General features: G+C 54.5%; 1 protein-coding gene across 1 annotated transcript; it reads left to right on the forward strand.

Moving 5' to 3' along the window:
* The first annotated feature begins 11175 nt into the window (after positions 1-11175).
* LOC109742280 (uncharacterized) lies at positions 11176-14634 on the forward strand. Its single transcript, XM_020301370.2, has 4 exons — positions 11176-11460; positions 13000-13056; positions 13387-13461; positions 14348-14634. The coding sequence occupies exons 1-4, from the start codon at positions 11452-11454 to the stop codon at positions 14507-14509; spliced, it is 303 nt and encodes a 100-aa protein (XP_020156959.1). The 5' UTR covers positions 11176-11451; the 3' UTR covers positions 14510-14634.
* Positions 14635-14922: the final 288 nt, after the last annotated feature.

Here is a 14922-nt window from a genome sequence, read left to right on the forward strand (position 1 = left end):
GGAGGGGGATGGCACCCCCACATTCTTTCATCGTCCATCTCCTTCTAGCTCCGCTCCTTTCTTCCATCTGCCATGGCGAGAGGGGGCGCCGGCCCTTCAACGGTGGTAGCGAGGGTCGCCGCTCGACAGCGCGTCCCTCCTTCCCAAGAGCTCGCGGTGGTGGAGTCAGCCACGAGAGGAAGGGGGAGGGGCGAGGCCGAGGTCGCCGTGGCGCTCGGGGAAGAGGTGGACGGGGCGGCGCACTGGCCTGCCTCCGCCGGCGATGCCTCCCCCGATGGAGGGCCACGTCGGGGACCAGCCCCGTGAATTCTTCATCCGGCCGCGCCGGCCACCGCGTCGTCGTCTTCGCCTCCCCACCCCATTTGCTCGGGAGATGGAGCTTAACCCTCCCCAGACCCTCAGGTTGCACATGAGGGGCTGCGGGAATGGCGGCACGCGGGTCGACGTCGACTTCCCCGCTCCTCAGGTCATGTACCTCCGTCGCGGATGGAAGACGTTCGCTCGCATCCACAGCCTGACGGCGGGGCTCGTCCTCTACTTCAAGTTGATTGAGGACGGCCTGCTCTCCGTCAAGGTCTTGGGAGATCTTGGAACTCGCCTGAAGTGCTGCGTGGAGAGCTCCTCCGACGATGAAGATTCCTCCTCGAGCGGGAGGGACGAGGAGGACAGCGACAGTGACGACGAGGGCGTCGAGCGGTGGGACGCCGACCTCGACTCTGACTGACCGCGTCGCCCTTCCCTCGGCCTCGCGTCCTGCCGAGGGCCTTCCTCGTCAAGCTCTCCATCGGCGCGTTCCCCATCGCCTCCTTGGGCGGCTGGCGTAGGAGGGTTGGAAAGGACGAAGAAGGCGGGAGGCGGCCGTCAAGTCGGAGTACGCGGGCACCGACGCCTTCGTCGCGTATTGTCGGCCCGCTGCCTCATCTTCTAGCTCCCCTCTCGGCACCGGGATGTTCTCTTGGAGCCTTCTGCCCCTCATACCTCGCCTAGGCGCTCTTTTTGCCCTCTTGCTGTCTTGTTCCACCTTCTGAGGAGAGGGACAAGAAAGGGATTACGGGCACCTTATCTCTTTTTAGTTTGTAAGCCTGCGGGCACTTGTTAGTTTTAAGATATGTAATCCCCTTGCTCATGTTTTTTATTCCGTACGAACTGTACCTGTATGGGACGTTTTTAATGAAAAAGGGTGCTTGCCGGGTTCTTTGCGCGTGAGCGAGGCCCATGCCAAGGAACAAATCCTTGTTATTTTTAAGATAAACATTGTCGCCCGAAAACAGGCCTTGCCGTCCCCCCACTTCAGTCGGCCATTCTCACGCTTTTGGTGGAGGCAGGGGCGAAGTAGAGTTAGGCCCCTCGTTCATTTTCTTGCCACCGCAACTACGACCAAGTTCCAACCCAGGGGATAGCTCTTGGGTACAGGAAAAGGGGAGCACGGTGGTTTAAGAATATAAACGAGGTTTCACATGTCCCAATTCCATACGGAAATGCATAACAGGGGATGAAAGACTTATCTGAATCCACAGCCACCGGCAACCTTGGCTTGCCGTGGTTGGATCCTTGTGTCTTCAGCCCCCGGCAGTCTTGGCTTGCCGGGGCCGGAGCACCGGTTCGTTCTCTTTCTTCCAAGTGGCTCAGCAGAAGTGTCCACATGCCCTGCGAACCAAAGAGGACAGAAAGACGCACACTCGACCTCTAGGCTAGGGGTTAGTCGCCGCTAAGCACTATCAACCCAACCGAGGGAGAGACTTAACCTAGCATGCATGCTATAACTTAGGGCACCAACGCTTCATTTATTTATGCTTAGGGTCTGCGCTTGGCTTTGTACAGAGGGTTGCATGCCTTGTCGGCAAAGCTTGTACAAAAGGTGGCTTGCCGGGAGGCCCGGCAACCGCGCCTTATGGGTAAAACTTGCGAAGATGTTTGATGTTCCAGGAGTTGCTCACTGGGATAGCATCTTTGGTCTCCAGGCGGGCTGCATCGGGCATGGTGACTCGTATTACCTGATAAGGGCCTTCCCACTTTGGCGTCAACTTGTTGGAATTCTTGGCCGATTGAACGTGCCGAAGAACAAGGTCGCCTTCCTCAAAACTTCGAGCATGAACCCTACGGCTATGGTAGCGGCGCAAGGCTTGCTGCTAGCGTGCTGCTCTCACAGCCGCCCGAAGACGATCTTCCTCAAGGAGCGTTGCGTCATCTTGCCGCAATTGCTCTTGCTCAAGCTCGTCGTAAGCGAGCACTCGAGGTGACCCGTATATGAGTTCCGTGGGGAGAACTGCTTCTGCCCCGTATACCAGGGCAAAGGGTGTCTGGCCGGGGCTCGATTTGGCATCGTCCTGGTCGACCAGAGAACCGCCGGCAACTCATCAATCCAGCGCCTTTCGCTCTTGTGCAGCCTGTCAAAAGTCTTTGTCCTCAGGCCTCGCAACACTTCACCATTTGCCCTCTCCGCCTGGTCGTTGCTCCGTGGGTGTGCCACGGAAGCGAAACAGACCTTGCTGCCGAGGTCTTGGATGTATTGCATGAAGGTGTGGCTTGTGAACTGCGTGCCATTGTCAGTGATTACTCTGTTTGGCACACCAAAATGGCACACTAGCCCCTTGAAGAACTTGACGGTTGACTGTGTTGTCACCTTCCTCACTGCTTCCACCTCTAGCCACTTTGTGAACTTTTCGATCGCAACGTACAAGTACTCAAAGCCCCCGACAGCGCGGGGGAAAGGGCCCAGGATGTCGAGCCCCCAGACCGAGAATGGCCAGGAAAGAGGAATTGTTTGAAGGGCTTGAGCTGGTTGATGAAGCTTCTTCGAATGAAACTGACACGCTTCACACTTGGTTACTAGTGCCGTTGCATCCTAGAGGGCAGTGGGCCAGAAGAAACCCTGCCGGAATGCCTTGCCGGCAAGGGCCCTCGACCCTATGTGGGAGCGACATATGCCTCCGTGTATCTCTGCCAACAGCTCCAGTCCTTCCTCCCGGGGAATGCACTTCAATTTCACACCGTTCGGCCTCTTCCTGTACAGGACGTCATCGATGAACTGATACATAGCAGACCGACGGGCTACTTTCTCCGCTTCTTCCTGCTCCTCAGGAAGCTCCCCTGTTTGGAGGAATCGGACGATATGTTGTGCCCATGCCGGAGCCTGGGGCTCGACGGCAAGGACCAAAGGCATTTCTTCTGCCAGGGGAGCGGCCGTCTCTACGGCCAGGGCTTGACGGCCTGCCGGAGTCAGCCGCTCCTCGGCAGGCTCAGAATCCACGGCAACACCCTTGCCGGCGGCCCCCGGAGGCTCAGCGGAAAGTACTTGCCAGGGCCTAATTTCCTTCGTTTGTTCTGCTCCGTTGATGGTTCGACGGATGGTTGAGTTAACCGAAGCAAAAAAGTACCTGGTTCCACAGGTAGCTTGAATGCAGCGCGCTTTGACAGGTAATCGGCGATGTCGTTCTCCGCTCAGGGAATGTGCCCCGCTTGTATACCGTCAAGGCGCTCCTCCAGCTTCCTCACCTCATCTACGTAGGCCTCCATCAACGGGCTCTGATAATCTTTGTTGACTTGTCTGACGACAAGCTGCGAATCACCCCTAACGATGAGCTTCTTAAGCCCGAGGTCTGCCGCGATCCTGAGACCGGTAAGCAAGCCCTCGTACTCAGCAGTGTTGTTGGTGGACATCTCCCTGGGAAAGTGCATCTGGATTACATACTTGAGGTGCTCTCCGGTGGGTGCGACGAGCAGCACACCAGCACCGGCACCTTGCAGCGAGAAAGCCCCGTCAAAGTACATCATCCAGTTGTGACTTACTTCCTTGTCGGGGAGAGTGGTCTCCTGGATTTCCTCGTCAGGCATTGAGGTACATTCTGCAATGAACTCCGCCAAGACTCTGCTCTAGATTGTCGAAGTACTTTCAAACTTCAAACCAAAGCTTGATAACTCCAAGGCCCACTCCACAATCCTTCCGGTTGTGTCTGGGTTGTGCAGTATCCGTTGCAACGGGAGGCGGGTGACGACGGTGATTTCGTGTGCTTGGAAGTAGTGACGCAGCTTCCTCGAGGCCATAAGGAGGCCGAAGAGCAATTTCTGCACAACAGAGTACCTTGACCTAGCCCCCTGCAGGAGGGAGCTGATAAAGTAAACCGGGTGCTGCATCATCTTCTTCTTCTTCTGCACCACTTCATTTGATTGCGTGGGCACTGTCCCGATGGCGTCACACTCTGCCGGGGGCCTTGCCTTGCCGGCATCGGGCCCTGCCGGGGGAATCTCTGGCTTGCCATCCGCCAGTCCCGCCGTCGCCACTGCCTCTTCGTCGACCTCCCTCTGCACCACTAGTGCAGCGCTGACCACTTGATTCGTCACCGCTAGATACAGCAGCAACGGCTCTTGTGGTTTAGGCACCACCAGTACCGGTGTAGAAGAGAGGTATTTCTTCAGATCCTGCAGTGTTGCTTCGGCCTCTGGGGTCCACTCCATTGGGCCCGCCTTTTTCAAAATCTTGAGAAAGGGAAGGGCGCGCTCGGCAGACTTGGAGATGAATCGGCTCATGGCGGCAACGCAGCCAGTGAGCCGACGCACATCCTTGATCCGCTTGGGCGCCTCAATCTGCTCGATAGCCTTGATCTTGTCTGGGTTTGCCTCGATCCCACGCTGTGACACAAAGAACTCGAGAAGTTTGCCGGATGGGACGCCGAAGACACACTTCTCAGGGTTCAGCTTGAGGTTGATCTTGCACAGGTTGGCAAACGTCTCTTCTAAGTCTTGTACAAGAGTTGCCTTGTCCTTGGTTTTGACCACTATGTCATCCATGTAAGCTTCCATATTTCTATGTAGCTGGGGCTCAAAACCAATTTGGACCGCCCTTGCGAACGTCGAGCCAGCACTCTTCAACCCGAAAGGCATCCGTAAAAAGCAATGCGTACCACATGGGGTGATGAATGCTGTCTTCTCTTCGTCTTCTCTTGTCATGAAGATCTGGTGGTAGCCCGAGTAGCCGTCGAGGAATGATAATAGATCACACCCGGCCGTGGAGTCAACAATCTGGTCGATGCGCAGCAACGGGAAGGGGTCCTTAGGAGAAGCCTTATTGATATCTATGTAGTCAATACACAACCTCCACTTTCCGTTTGCCTTGCGCACCACCACCGGATTGCCCAACCACGTCGGATGGAGCACTCCCCTCACCAATCCTGCTGCTTCCAACTTCCTGATCTCCTCTGTGATGAACTCCTGCCGTTCCAAAGCTTGCTTCCTGACCTTCTGCTCGACGGGTCGCGCATGGGGGCAGACAGCGAGATGGTGCTCAATCACTTCCCTAGGAATGCTGGGGATGTTAGATGCTTGCCATGCAAACACATCGACATTCGCCCGCAGGAAAGTGACAAGCGCGCTTTCCTATTTGCTATCGATGGTGGAGCTTATGGTGAAAGCCCCTCCTGTGCCATCCTCCTTGACGAACACCTTCTTGGTCTCTGGTGGCGCAGCTCTGGATTTCTTGCTCTTGTCGATGGAGCTCTCTGGCACGTCCTCGACGGTAGCACAACATTCCGAAGAGGTGCGCTTGCCGGAGTGGGTGCGAGAGGTCTTGCCGGTCTTCTTCTTCCCTCCCCGGGATTCAGCGGCAGGAGCAAGTTCCTTGGCGGCAGCTGCTACAACTGCTTCCCGGTAGAGTAGGTCGGCGCAGATCAATGCATCCTTCTTGTCGCAGGGAACGGTGATGATGGTCATCGGCCCAGGCATCTTCAGCGTGTTGTAGGTGTAATGCGCCGCCGCCATAAACTTGGCTAGTGCCGGGCGGCCAAGGATCCCATTGTAGGGCAACGTGACCTTCCCCTTCGGCCCACTCCTTCCCGGGTTGACCCCTTGAAACGTGCCCGTCTCCTCGAGGTCTCCGTCAGGAATTTGCAGCCTTTAGATCACAACGGGTGAGATTAAGTTTAGACTGGCCCCGCCGTCAACCAGCATCTTGTTCACCTTGAGGTTGCGTATCATTGGTGAAACCAACAACGGCAAACACCCGACCGCAATTGTGCGATCAGGGTGATCCTCGGTGTCAAAAATGATGAGCGTGCTGGACCACTTCAGGGGCTTCTGAGCGTCGAACGATGGCTCCGCTGCTATGATCTCATGCGCCCACTGCTTGTGCTGGCGGTGAGAAGTGTGCAGCAAGGCGCCAACATCGACGCACATGGCCTCCATAGCCTTCTGAAACTCTTGCTCGCTGGACTCGTCGTGCTCGTCATGATCGTCGTCTTCCTGCTTCTTGTCGCGGCCCCGAGCGGGCCTCTCTTGTTGGTTATCCTTGCCGCGGCAGCCTCCTTGGCCGCCACGCTTCTTGCCGGATCCTTCGACACCATCCTGACCCTTCTCCTTGTCTCGCCTCTCATACTCAGCCTTTTGCTTCTCAGCAAGCAGCTCGACTTGTCGGCAGTTCTGGAGGTCGTGGCCCTTGGTGCGGTGGATCTTGCAGTATTGCTTGTCGGCAGCCGCCAAGGCCCGGCAAGCGGCGCACCCGGCAATCTCCTTGCCGGGGTCATCTGCCTTGGCCTTCTTGGCAGCGCCGGTGTCGTCGGATCCCTCGACGGCAAGCACGACCTTGCCCTTGCGTTTCCTGTTGCGACGCCGACCCTTCTTTGTCGAGGCGGTGGTGTCTTCGTCGGTAGAGTCGGTTTCCATGCCGGCGTCCTCGCCGGGGTACTTGCTTTCCTCTTTAGCCCGAGCGCATCTATCGGCCAGAACATAGAGTTCGGCCACATCCTTCACCTTGTTCATCACCAGCTCTTCACGCATCTTGCGGTTGCGCACATTCTGATGGAACGCGCTGATCACGGCGGCAGGATGAACATCTGGGATGTTGTATTGCACCTGGCTGAACCTCTGTATGTACTTGCGCAGGTTTTCACCTTCCTTCTGGGGAATGATATGCAAATCACTCGCCTGGCCATGAGCTTGGTGGCCTCCGGTGAAGGCACCAATGAACTCATGACACAAATCCGACCAAGAAGAAATGGAATCCGCCGGGAAGTGCATCAACCAAGACATGACATTGGGTTTCAGGAACAACATGAAGTAATTGGCAAGCACCTTGTCGTTGTGAGCTCCAGCGGCTTGCATCGCGATGGTGTAGATGCTGAGGAACTCCGACGGGTGGGTCTTGCCGTTGTACTTCTCGCCGACATCGGGCTTGAACGTACGGTGGGACGCCACTGGAACTGCTGCAGCTCACGGGTAAAGGCCGGGCAACCCACCTCGTAAGGTAGGCCGTCGGAGCCTCCCAGTGCTGGGTGGTCCATAGTGGGCCCTGCCCACCTATCTGACTGGTGGCATGTATCGCGCCGGCGCTCGATGGTGGTTCGAGCGTCTTCATGGGCTCACTCCCGAAGAATTTGGCGTTGGTCGCGGTGGGTCCGTGGGTCGGACGATGCTATGGAAATGTTATAACAAGCGTCATCATGACGGATCGACACCCGTGGTGGCTGGCGTGGAGGAGGAGAGTGCACCGTGGCTGCAGCACCTCCGGCCCCTCCATCGCTGGCATGCGGTGGTTCGACGGAGCGTCGGCCTGAGGGCCCCGCTGGCCGTGGCTCAACTTGATTGGCGACGCCGACAAGGCTCCGGATGGTGGCCCTCCTCTCATCGAGCTTTCCCGCGGCAGGAGGGAAGTCAAGGAGTAGATGCGCGCGCGCCAAAGCTTCTGCTGGCGTGGGTGGCGGCGAGAGCTGCGTGGACCGTGGCGCGCTTCGACTTCTAACCACGTTAGAAGGAGCTCTATCACGGCCCAGCAGCTGCGTGCCATTTTTGCTAGCACTTCGGCGGGCATGCTAGCCTCCTTCGTCCCGCAGATGATGCACATGACTCTTCCCACGGCGGCGTCCGGGGTCTCCACCGTGGTGGCGCTGCTCGTCGCGCACACCCTGGGAAGAGCGCGCTGTGGGCGCCGGTGTAGGCGTCTTGGAGGTTGCTACGCCGCCCGTAGGTGGCACAGCGACACCCCTGGAGGGCCCCGCGCCACCTGCTGGGGGCCCAGCCCCGTCTTTGGATTTGGCGGTGTGCGGCCCGTCGTCTGGCGCACGAACAATGCCGCTCGCCGGGCTCTGACTGCCAGAGCGATGCTTGTGCTCGCGGGCCGCGACTCGGGTTCTGTCCGCGACCGGCCCGCTGCTCGCCCGCACTGGCATGGGCCGTTCGGCTCCCGACGAGCCGATCGCCGTGAACGTCTTCTTCTTGGGAGCCATGGCGATGAAGAACAGCTAGGCTAACTGTTAGACCAGATTCTCACAACTGCGCCCCCTACCTGGCGCGCCAAAGATGTCGGGGGAAATCGACACCTATGGAATCACTGGGACTCCTTCTACTGTTGGCGGGCACGGGGTTGTGCAAAGAGCGGGTCTGACAGGAAGCACACGGATCGTTTACCCAGGTTCGGGCCGTGAAGATGCGTAATACCCTAGTCCTACTTTGGTGGATGTATTTTGAGTGTTCTTGTGTTCTTGAGATAGCTACGGGGTGTAACTTGCCCAAAAAATCCGAATCCTTCTCTTGGTTGCCTCGGGCCTCCTTTTATATGAAAAAGGGGTTGCCACAGTGGCACACAGGAGGTGGAAAGGTCTATAGTCGATAAGCCTATCCTCTGGTACCATCGGACAAACGTATTTAATGCGCTGCCGACGTGCCCCTCTCACTTTATCGGGGACGGCAAGGAAGCACGTCCCAGCTGTCGCCGCCTCGCCCGGTTCCGACCCGCGTCCGAGCTGACGAGGCGTTGTTGCGCCACGTTGGCTGGCTGCTGGGCTGGCGCGGTGGTGGAGCCTTCACGAAGGGTTGCATGCCACCACGCAGGTGCTTGCTGAGTCGGTGTAGAGGCCGCCCGTCGCCACGCAGGTGCCTGCCCAGCTGGCTGAGCTAATAGCTGCTTGGGGACGGCGGTGGAGTCTTGATAGGCGCGGGCCTGGCTGTGGCCCCGCTGATGCGCTCGGCAAGGGTCTTGCCGGGGGCCCGGCAAGGGTCTTGCCGTGGCGTTGCAGTCTTCCCCAGCAAGGCGCTTGCCGGGGATCTTGTGGGATTCCTCGGCTAGGATCCCGCCGAGGGTCGCCGCCTTCTGGTCCTCATATGATCCTGTGTATTTATGATCTTGACAAAGATCTGCATGCCACCACAGAGGTGCCTCCCGAGCCCTGGTTCCAATGTAGTTGTTGACGGCGTTTGGAACCTTTGGGCTCAAGGGTGGCTCGCTCTGCTGGCGTTGGGCAAGTTGCCCCGGCAAAGCTCTTGTCGGGGTCGCGGAGGTCGTCCCGGCAAGGGGGTCCACCTCGCCCCTTTGCTTTTTGTGTTTCTGGTCTTGGCGTTGCCTCGGTTGTCTTGTGCCTAGGCTTCTCTCCAGCTTCCCTCCTCTGCCCTGCTAAGTGCGGCCGCGGCGCCCGACTCTGACTGCCCGTGCACACGTAAAGGGGTCAAAAGGAGAGCCTCTACTTTTATACACCGACAGGGGGCGGCTGGGGAAGCAATCCCGCCTGCAGTGCGCCTCGAGCCCGCGCCTTTGCCATCTCTCCCTCGTGGCCTTGCTTGGAGTGCGGCTGGAGTGCCCAGGCTCCTCCTCTGGTCGTGGACGGTGGCTGGATGACCTCGATCCTGGCCTCTTCTTCGAGCAGCGGGCCTTCACCCATCCGGTCCTCCGCCGGGGCCCGGATGGTAGTTGGGGAAGCGCCAGCCCCCAGCCCCCTGCTGGGATGGCGCACACCGCTTTGGGCCCCTTCGGCAGCTTCTGCTGCGAAAGATGAGCCTGGTCACGCATTCAAGCTTGAGTGCGAGCGAAGTGTCGTCCGCCGCGAACTCTTCCAGGAGGCGATGGGCGCGATGAGAGGGCTTGGTGGAGAGCTTGCGGATGTTGACACGCGCCTTGAAGCCGAGGGTCTCCGGCTGAAGGAGGAGTGGCATCAACTGAAGGTAGCCATCAACTTCGGGCGCCTTCAGCGCGATCTTGCCAACGCGAAGGCTGAGACATCCCTGGTGACCTCGCGTGAGGCCAGCGCCCGAGCCTTGGAGGAGGCCAGGGAGGCCGATCATCGCCACGCGATCGCTGAGGAGCGTAGGCAGGAGCTTCTGGCCTTGAACGCCTCCTTGGAGCAGCAGGTGGAGGCGCACAGGGTCGCACTGGCGTCGATGAAGGGAACGCCTGCCGAGGGAGACGAGATCCGGAAGCGCGGGGAAGCGCTGGCGTTGGAAGCCACGGAGCGCAGCCTTGAGCTTGAGAGGTTGGAGACGAGGGAGCGCTAGGTTGCCCAAGCGGAGGATGCCGCTAACGCGCGCGAGGCGATGATCTAGAAGGAGGTCGACAGCAGGGTGGCAGAGGCTCGCGAGCTTGTGGGAGCTGGAGCTGATGCCCGGAACTCCGTCTTGAGGTCGAGGTTGGCGGAAGCGGAGCAGCGGGAGAAGGCCGCCGCTGCCGCCCTGGTTTCTGCGCAGGCCGAACTGGCCTCCGCTCGCGCTGAGCCGCTCCCCCTCCAGCAGCGGGTTACTACAGCCGAGTTCCTTGCGCAGGAGAGCAGGGAGGAAGCGCTCCGCCGGTTAACGTTGGAGCCTGAGCATGCCCCCATGCTCCAAGGCCTCAGGATCAGGGCCAACGCGGCGCTGGGCCACATCTATGATGAAAATGCCCCTCATCCCTATGCAAACGACTACGCCAGCCACCTCCGCTTCTTCGCCGACGTGGTGACGTGCCTGGAGAACCGTTTCGAGAGAGCTCGCCAGCTTGTTGAAGAAAGGAGCCGCGGCCTGCTCGGGCGCGCGTTCTCCCACGTCTTCAGCCATCTCCAAAACACCTACCACTACTAGGGAAAACCTTATACACAGAAGCTTATCAGTAGCGCGGTATAAAAGGAGGCGCTACTGCTAATTAGTAGTAGCGAGCCTTAGTAACAGCGTGGGGGTCTTACCAGCGCTATAGCTATTTACGTAGTAGTAGCGTAGGTTTTATACCCTCGCTACTATTATGGCTTGTCTCGGGGGCTCCACTTAGTAGCAGCGCGGGTTTATACCCCTCGCTGCTACTATCAACTTAGTAGTAGCGCGGGTAGTAGTAGCGAGGGTATAAAACCTACGCTACTACTACGTAAATAGTTAGAGCGCTGGTAAGACCCCCACGCTGTTACTAAGCGTTTCCACCCCGGCCCGATCCACTCCCACCCCACCACACTCTGGGGCCACCCTCTTCTCAACCGCGCTCTCGCACCACTTCACCTGCGGCCCGCTGCGCGCCGTGTCGGCGCTGCTGGCGCCGCGGAGGCGGCTCCTGCTGCCCGTGGCCGTGGCCGTGTCGTCCGTGTTCGAGACGGAGGACGCCGAGGGAGAGCAGAGCGAGGGCGAGGGCTGAGGCGACTCCGCGACTGAGTACTCCGAGGACCTCAAGGTCTTCGTCGGCAACCTGCCCTTCACCGTCGACAGCGCGCAGCTCGCGAGCAGGCCGGCTCCGTCGAGATGGTCGAGGTATAAATTCACACTCTCTGGTCTTGTTAACTAATAGTTAGTTTGGCGCAAATTATAACGGGCTAAAGTGAAATTCTGCTGGGCATTGCATGATTAGGATAGAGACTTTGGAGTCGGGACGTTTTGTTTCAGTGTAGTGTCAGGTTGTCCAAGGGATGTGGAATTGTTGCTGTGTAGATTGTGTCCTCCAAGATAGGATAAGGTACTGTAAATTTTTCTCGGCATGAAGTAAGTTGGAGTTGGTTCAGTACTTCAGAGGCCTCGTAAATTCAGTACTTCAGTGCAGTGCCGAGAGCGCTCCAGCGGAGTCGGGGGAGTCCGCGATAAATCCTAATCCAAAGGCGGCCGGCTGGATTAGAAGGTATATCTTGATGCTAACCCATGGGTGGGAATTTTTAGGGGGAGAATTAAAGAATAGAGCATTTGGGGGCAGGCTGTGCTTGTGCGGTTGTGCCTCCCCTGAACCCGTTATTGTTTCTTCATAAACTGCAGTAGACATCTAGAAAAAAGAAATTGTTTAGTAGACTGGTCCAGAAATTAATCCTGTGATACAGAAAGAAAGTTTTAGGGCGGAAATTAAAGAAAAGAGCATTTGGGGGCTGGCTGTGCTTGTGCCTCCCCTTTGATAGAGAAAGAGAAGTATTTATGCGAACTAACTGACCAAAATAAAAAGACTTTTGCAGATTGTAAAGTGTAGTTGGTGTTGTCCTTTGCAGCTTATACAGAGATGGAAAACATGTAGGGAGTACAATATAGTTTCAATTTTTCTTCTCTTTGTAAAGTGTAGTTGGTGTTGTCCTCTGCACTGTACTGAAGCTTGTGTTTATACTTTGTACTCTGTAGTGTAGCTTGTGTTATGCTCTTTACTGAACTAAAGCTTGTGCCACGAGCCCACGAGTATAAAAAGTTTGATTCTTGCTCCTCTTTGTAATTATACTTTCACTGCACTGAAGCTTGCGTCTGATTGTAGGCATGGTACTGAACCCATATAGTACTGAACTGAACTATAGTAACAAGAGTAACTTGTGTTAATGCTTGGATCAGACGATTTTATTTGCACCATGCTTTAGTTGCTTATAAATACTTTATTTCTAGATATATTTGATTTTTTTGGCAAACACCATTTTGAAATACAGCACGCTATTAGCACGCTATAACTTGTGTAACATTTGGAGAAGGGCCTCGCTATATTTTGTAGCGCGCTATTTTTTTTCGTTGCTTTTGCTGCATAAGAGAGGCCGAGGAAAATTGGTAGTAGAAACTCGGTTCAAAAAAGGATAGAAAATGAAGCAAGAGCGTTGTGAGAGTGTGTGGTGCAACAGGGGAGGGTGTGTGTGTGTCGTATGAAATGTCAATAACCTGATCGGGCTGGCAGCCTCTTTCATTCTGTTGACGCTGGTCATGGCGATACCCTGAAAAATGATGAATTTTGGATACTGTAGTACAGCCGCGTGTATGTGAACTGTGATGATGGGAAAATATAAGAAAAGGCAGATGGGGATTACTGCATTGTTTGTGTCCTGTTTTCTGTCGATGCAGTGCAAGCGTCCATCGCCGCAAACACATGGGTGGTCAGTGGGACTCCCCAGACCAAGAGTATGGATCCATCTCACTTCTCTATCATTTGGCCATGATGATGATGATGCAAGTTGTAACATTCTTAGATTGGATTTATGGATGCATCGCTTTAATGCAACAGCTAACCCTCATTCGCATCCATTCAAGCGAGATCCACTGGTTGTTATTCCTTAATTATCCTAGTCAATCTGAACAAGTTTATAACATCTCTCTATGCACCCGATTAGTCTTGTATCCCTGAAGCCATGCACTTTAGTTTGCCCATTCATGACATGCCTGCTGTTAAAACATGTGTTCATTTGCAGCTCATTTCAATTCTTTTGCAGCTCACTGAATATATTTTTGCAGTTCATTGTCAGAATCCATGGCGCTGGCCGCGCCGCACCTTTTCCTGCTTCTTCTCGTCTGAGACGAGCACCAGCGGTACGTATCAGCCCTCTTCTCTATGGTGCTGGCTAGGTAAGAACTAGGGATCTGTGGCAGCAGCTCATAGATTAGAATTAGATTTGATAATTGGAGATGGATTCCTGAACCAATTTGCAAATTCGTTGGTGATTTCAGTGCTTATACTTATTTGGTTGATAGTGTTGATAGTGTTGCTACCAGTGCTGCTGTTTTATTTTGTTGAGACTACCAATGATGCTGCAGTCAATTAATTACAACTCACACTTGTTGAGTGGGGACTGCAACTTAATTCAGTGTCGATGTTCATTGTAAGTTTAGTAGTACCATATGAGGAGGTGAAATAATGTTCTTATAGTTCACAGCAAGTGGTCTGATGGGCCGTTGTTTGTCCTTGTTGGTCTGCTTTCATTTTGGAAAATCATCCTATAAGATTTGTGCTGTCCTATCGAGCAATTGATCTGATGGGTTGTGAGCTTTTTAGCTGTCCAGCATCACCCTATGGCAGATAATCATTTCTATTATGTGTTAATGCTTTCCTTTTAAACTACTTCAAAAAAACAAAGAAATCGGATTCTTTTAGCCGTATTACCCTTGGAACATCTATATGAAATGATCTAAGTTTAAGTATATTTAGTTTTGAAGAAAACTAAAGGCAATTAATGTGAAAATTAGATATGTCCTATTACCTGGCAATATATAGTTCATCTAGGCTTGGTTGGCAATATATATTATCTAGACATTAATTTCATTTGTTTGTAGCTATTACATAGGCGATCTCTTGTTAATAGAAATCACTCACTTTTTTGTTTTCGTATATTTATTCCCGTAGCTACTGTACATCACAACATGCAAGGAAATATATGTCTGCTGAAATTTAATTTAATTTGTTCTTTGCTCTTTACAGAAATCTTGGATTCATAAATGGGAGAAGCACATAAGGGAGAAGAAGATGATTGCAAGGATCCAGAGGGAGCAAATCATTTGGAGGGATAGAGTGCCACTGTTTGGTGTTTTTATGCATTTTTGTTTGCTTTCAACTGTGTTTGCACTAGCTGGGAATAAGTGACTAGGCAATAAGTGTAGATGTATGGATATGCTCTAATGCTCCTGGTTTACTATAAATCTTCGATTTGGAATGATGTGTAATGCTGCTGGTTTATTACAAATCTGGGCTTGTTTTAGTTGTTAGAATTGTATGCATAAAATGGAACAGATGGATTTTATTTTTTTAATTCCTAATTAGTTAGTAGTAGCGTGGGGGTGAAATGGAGGGCTACTAGTATTCAGGATACTAGTAGCGTGTGGTACTAAAGACGCGCTACTACTATTTCGTTAGTAGTAGCGCGGGTGACATCCGCACTACTAGTAAAATGTTAGTAGTAGCGCGGGACTATTAGCTGTAGTGCGATACTAGTAGCGCGGGTACCCGCGCTGCTAGTAGCCTTTTTCCTAGTAGTGTACCCCAACTTTGATTTTGAC

This window comes from Aegilops tauschii, chromosome 4 (genome assembly GCF_002575655.3).
Source record: "Aegilops tauschii subsp. strangulata cultivar AL8/78 chromosome 4, Aet v6.0, whole genome shotgun sequence".
Lineage (NCBI taxonomy): Eukaryota > Viridiplantae > Streptophyta > Magnoliopsida > Poales > Poaceae > Aegilops > Aegilops tauschii.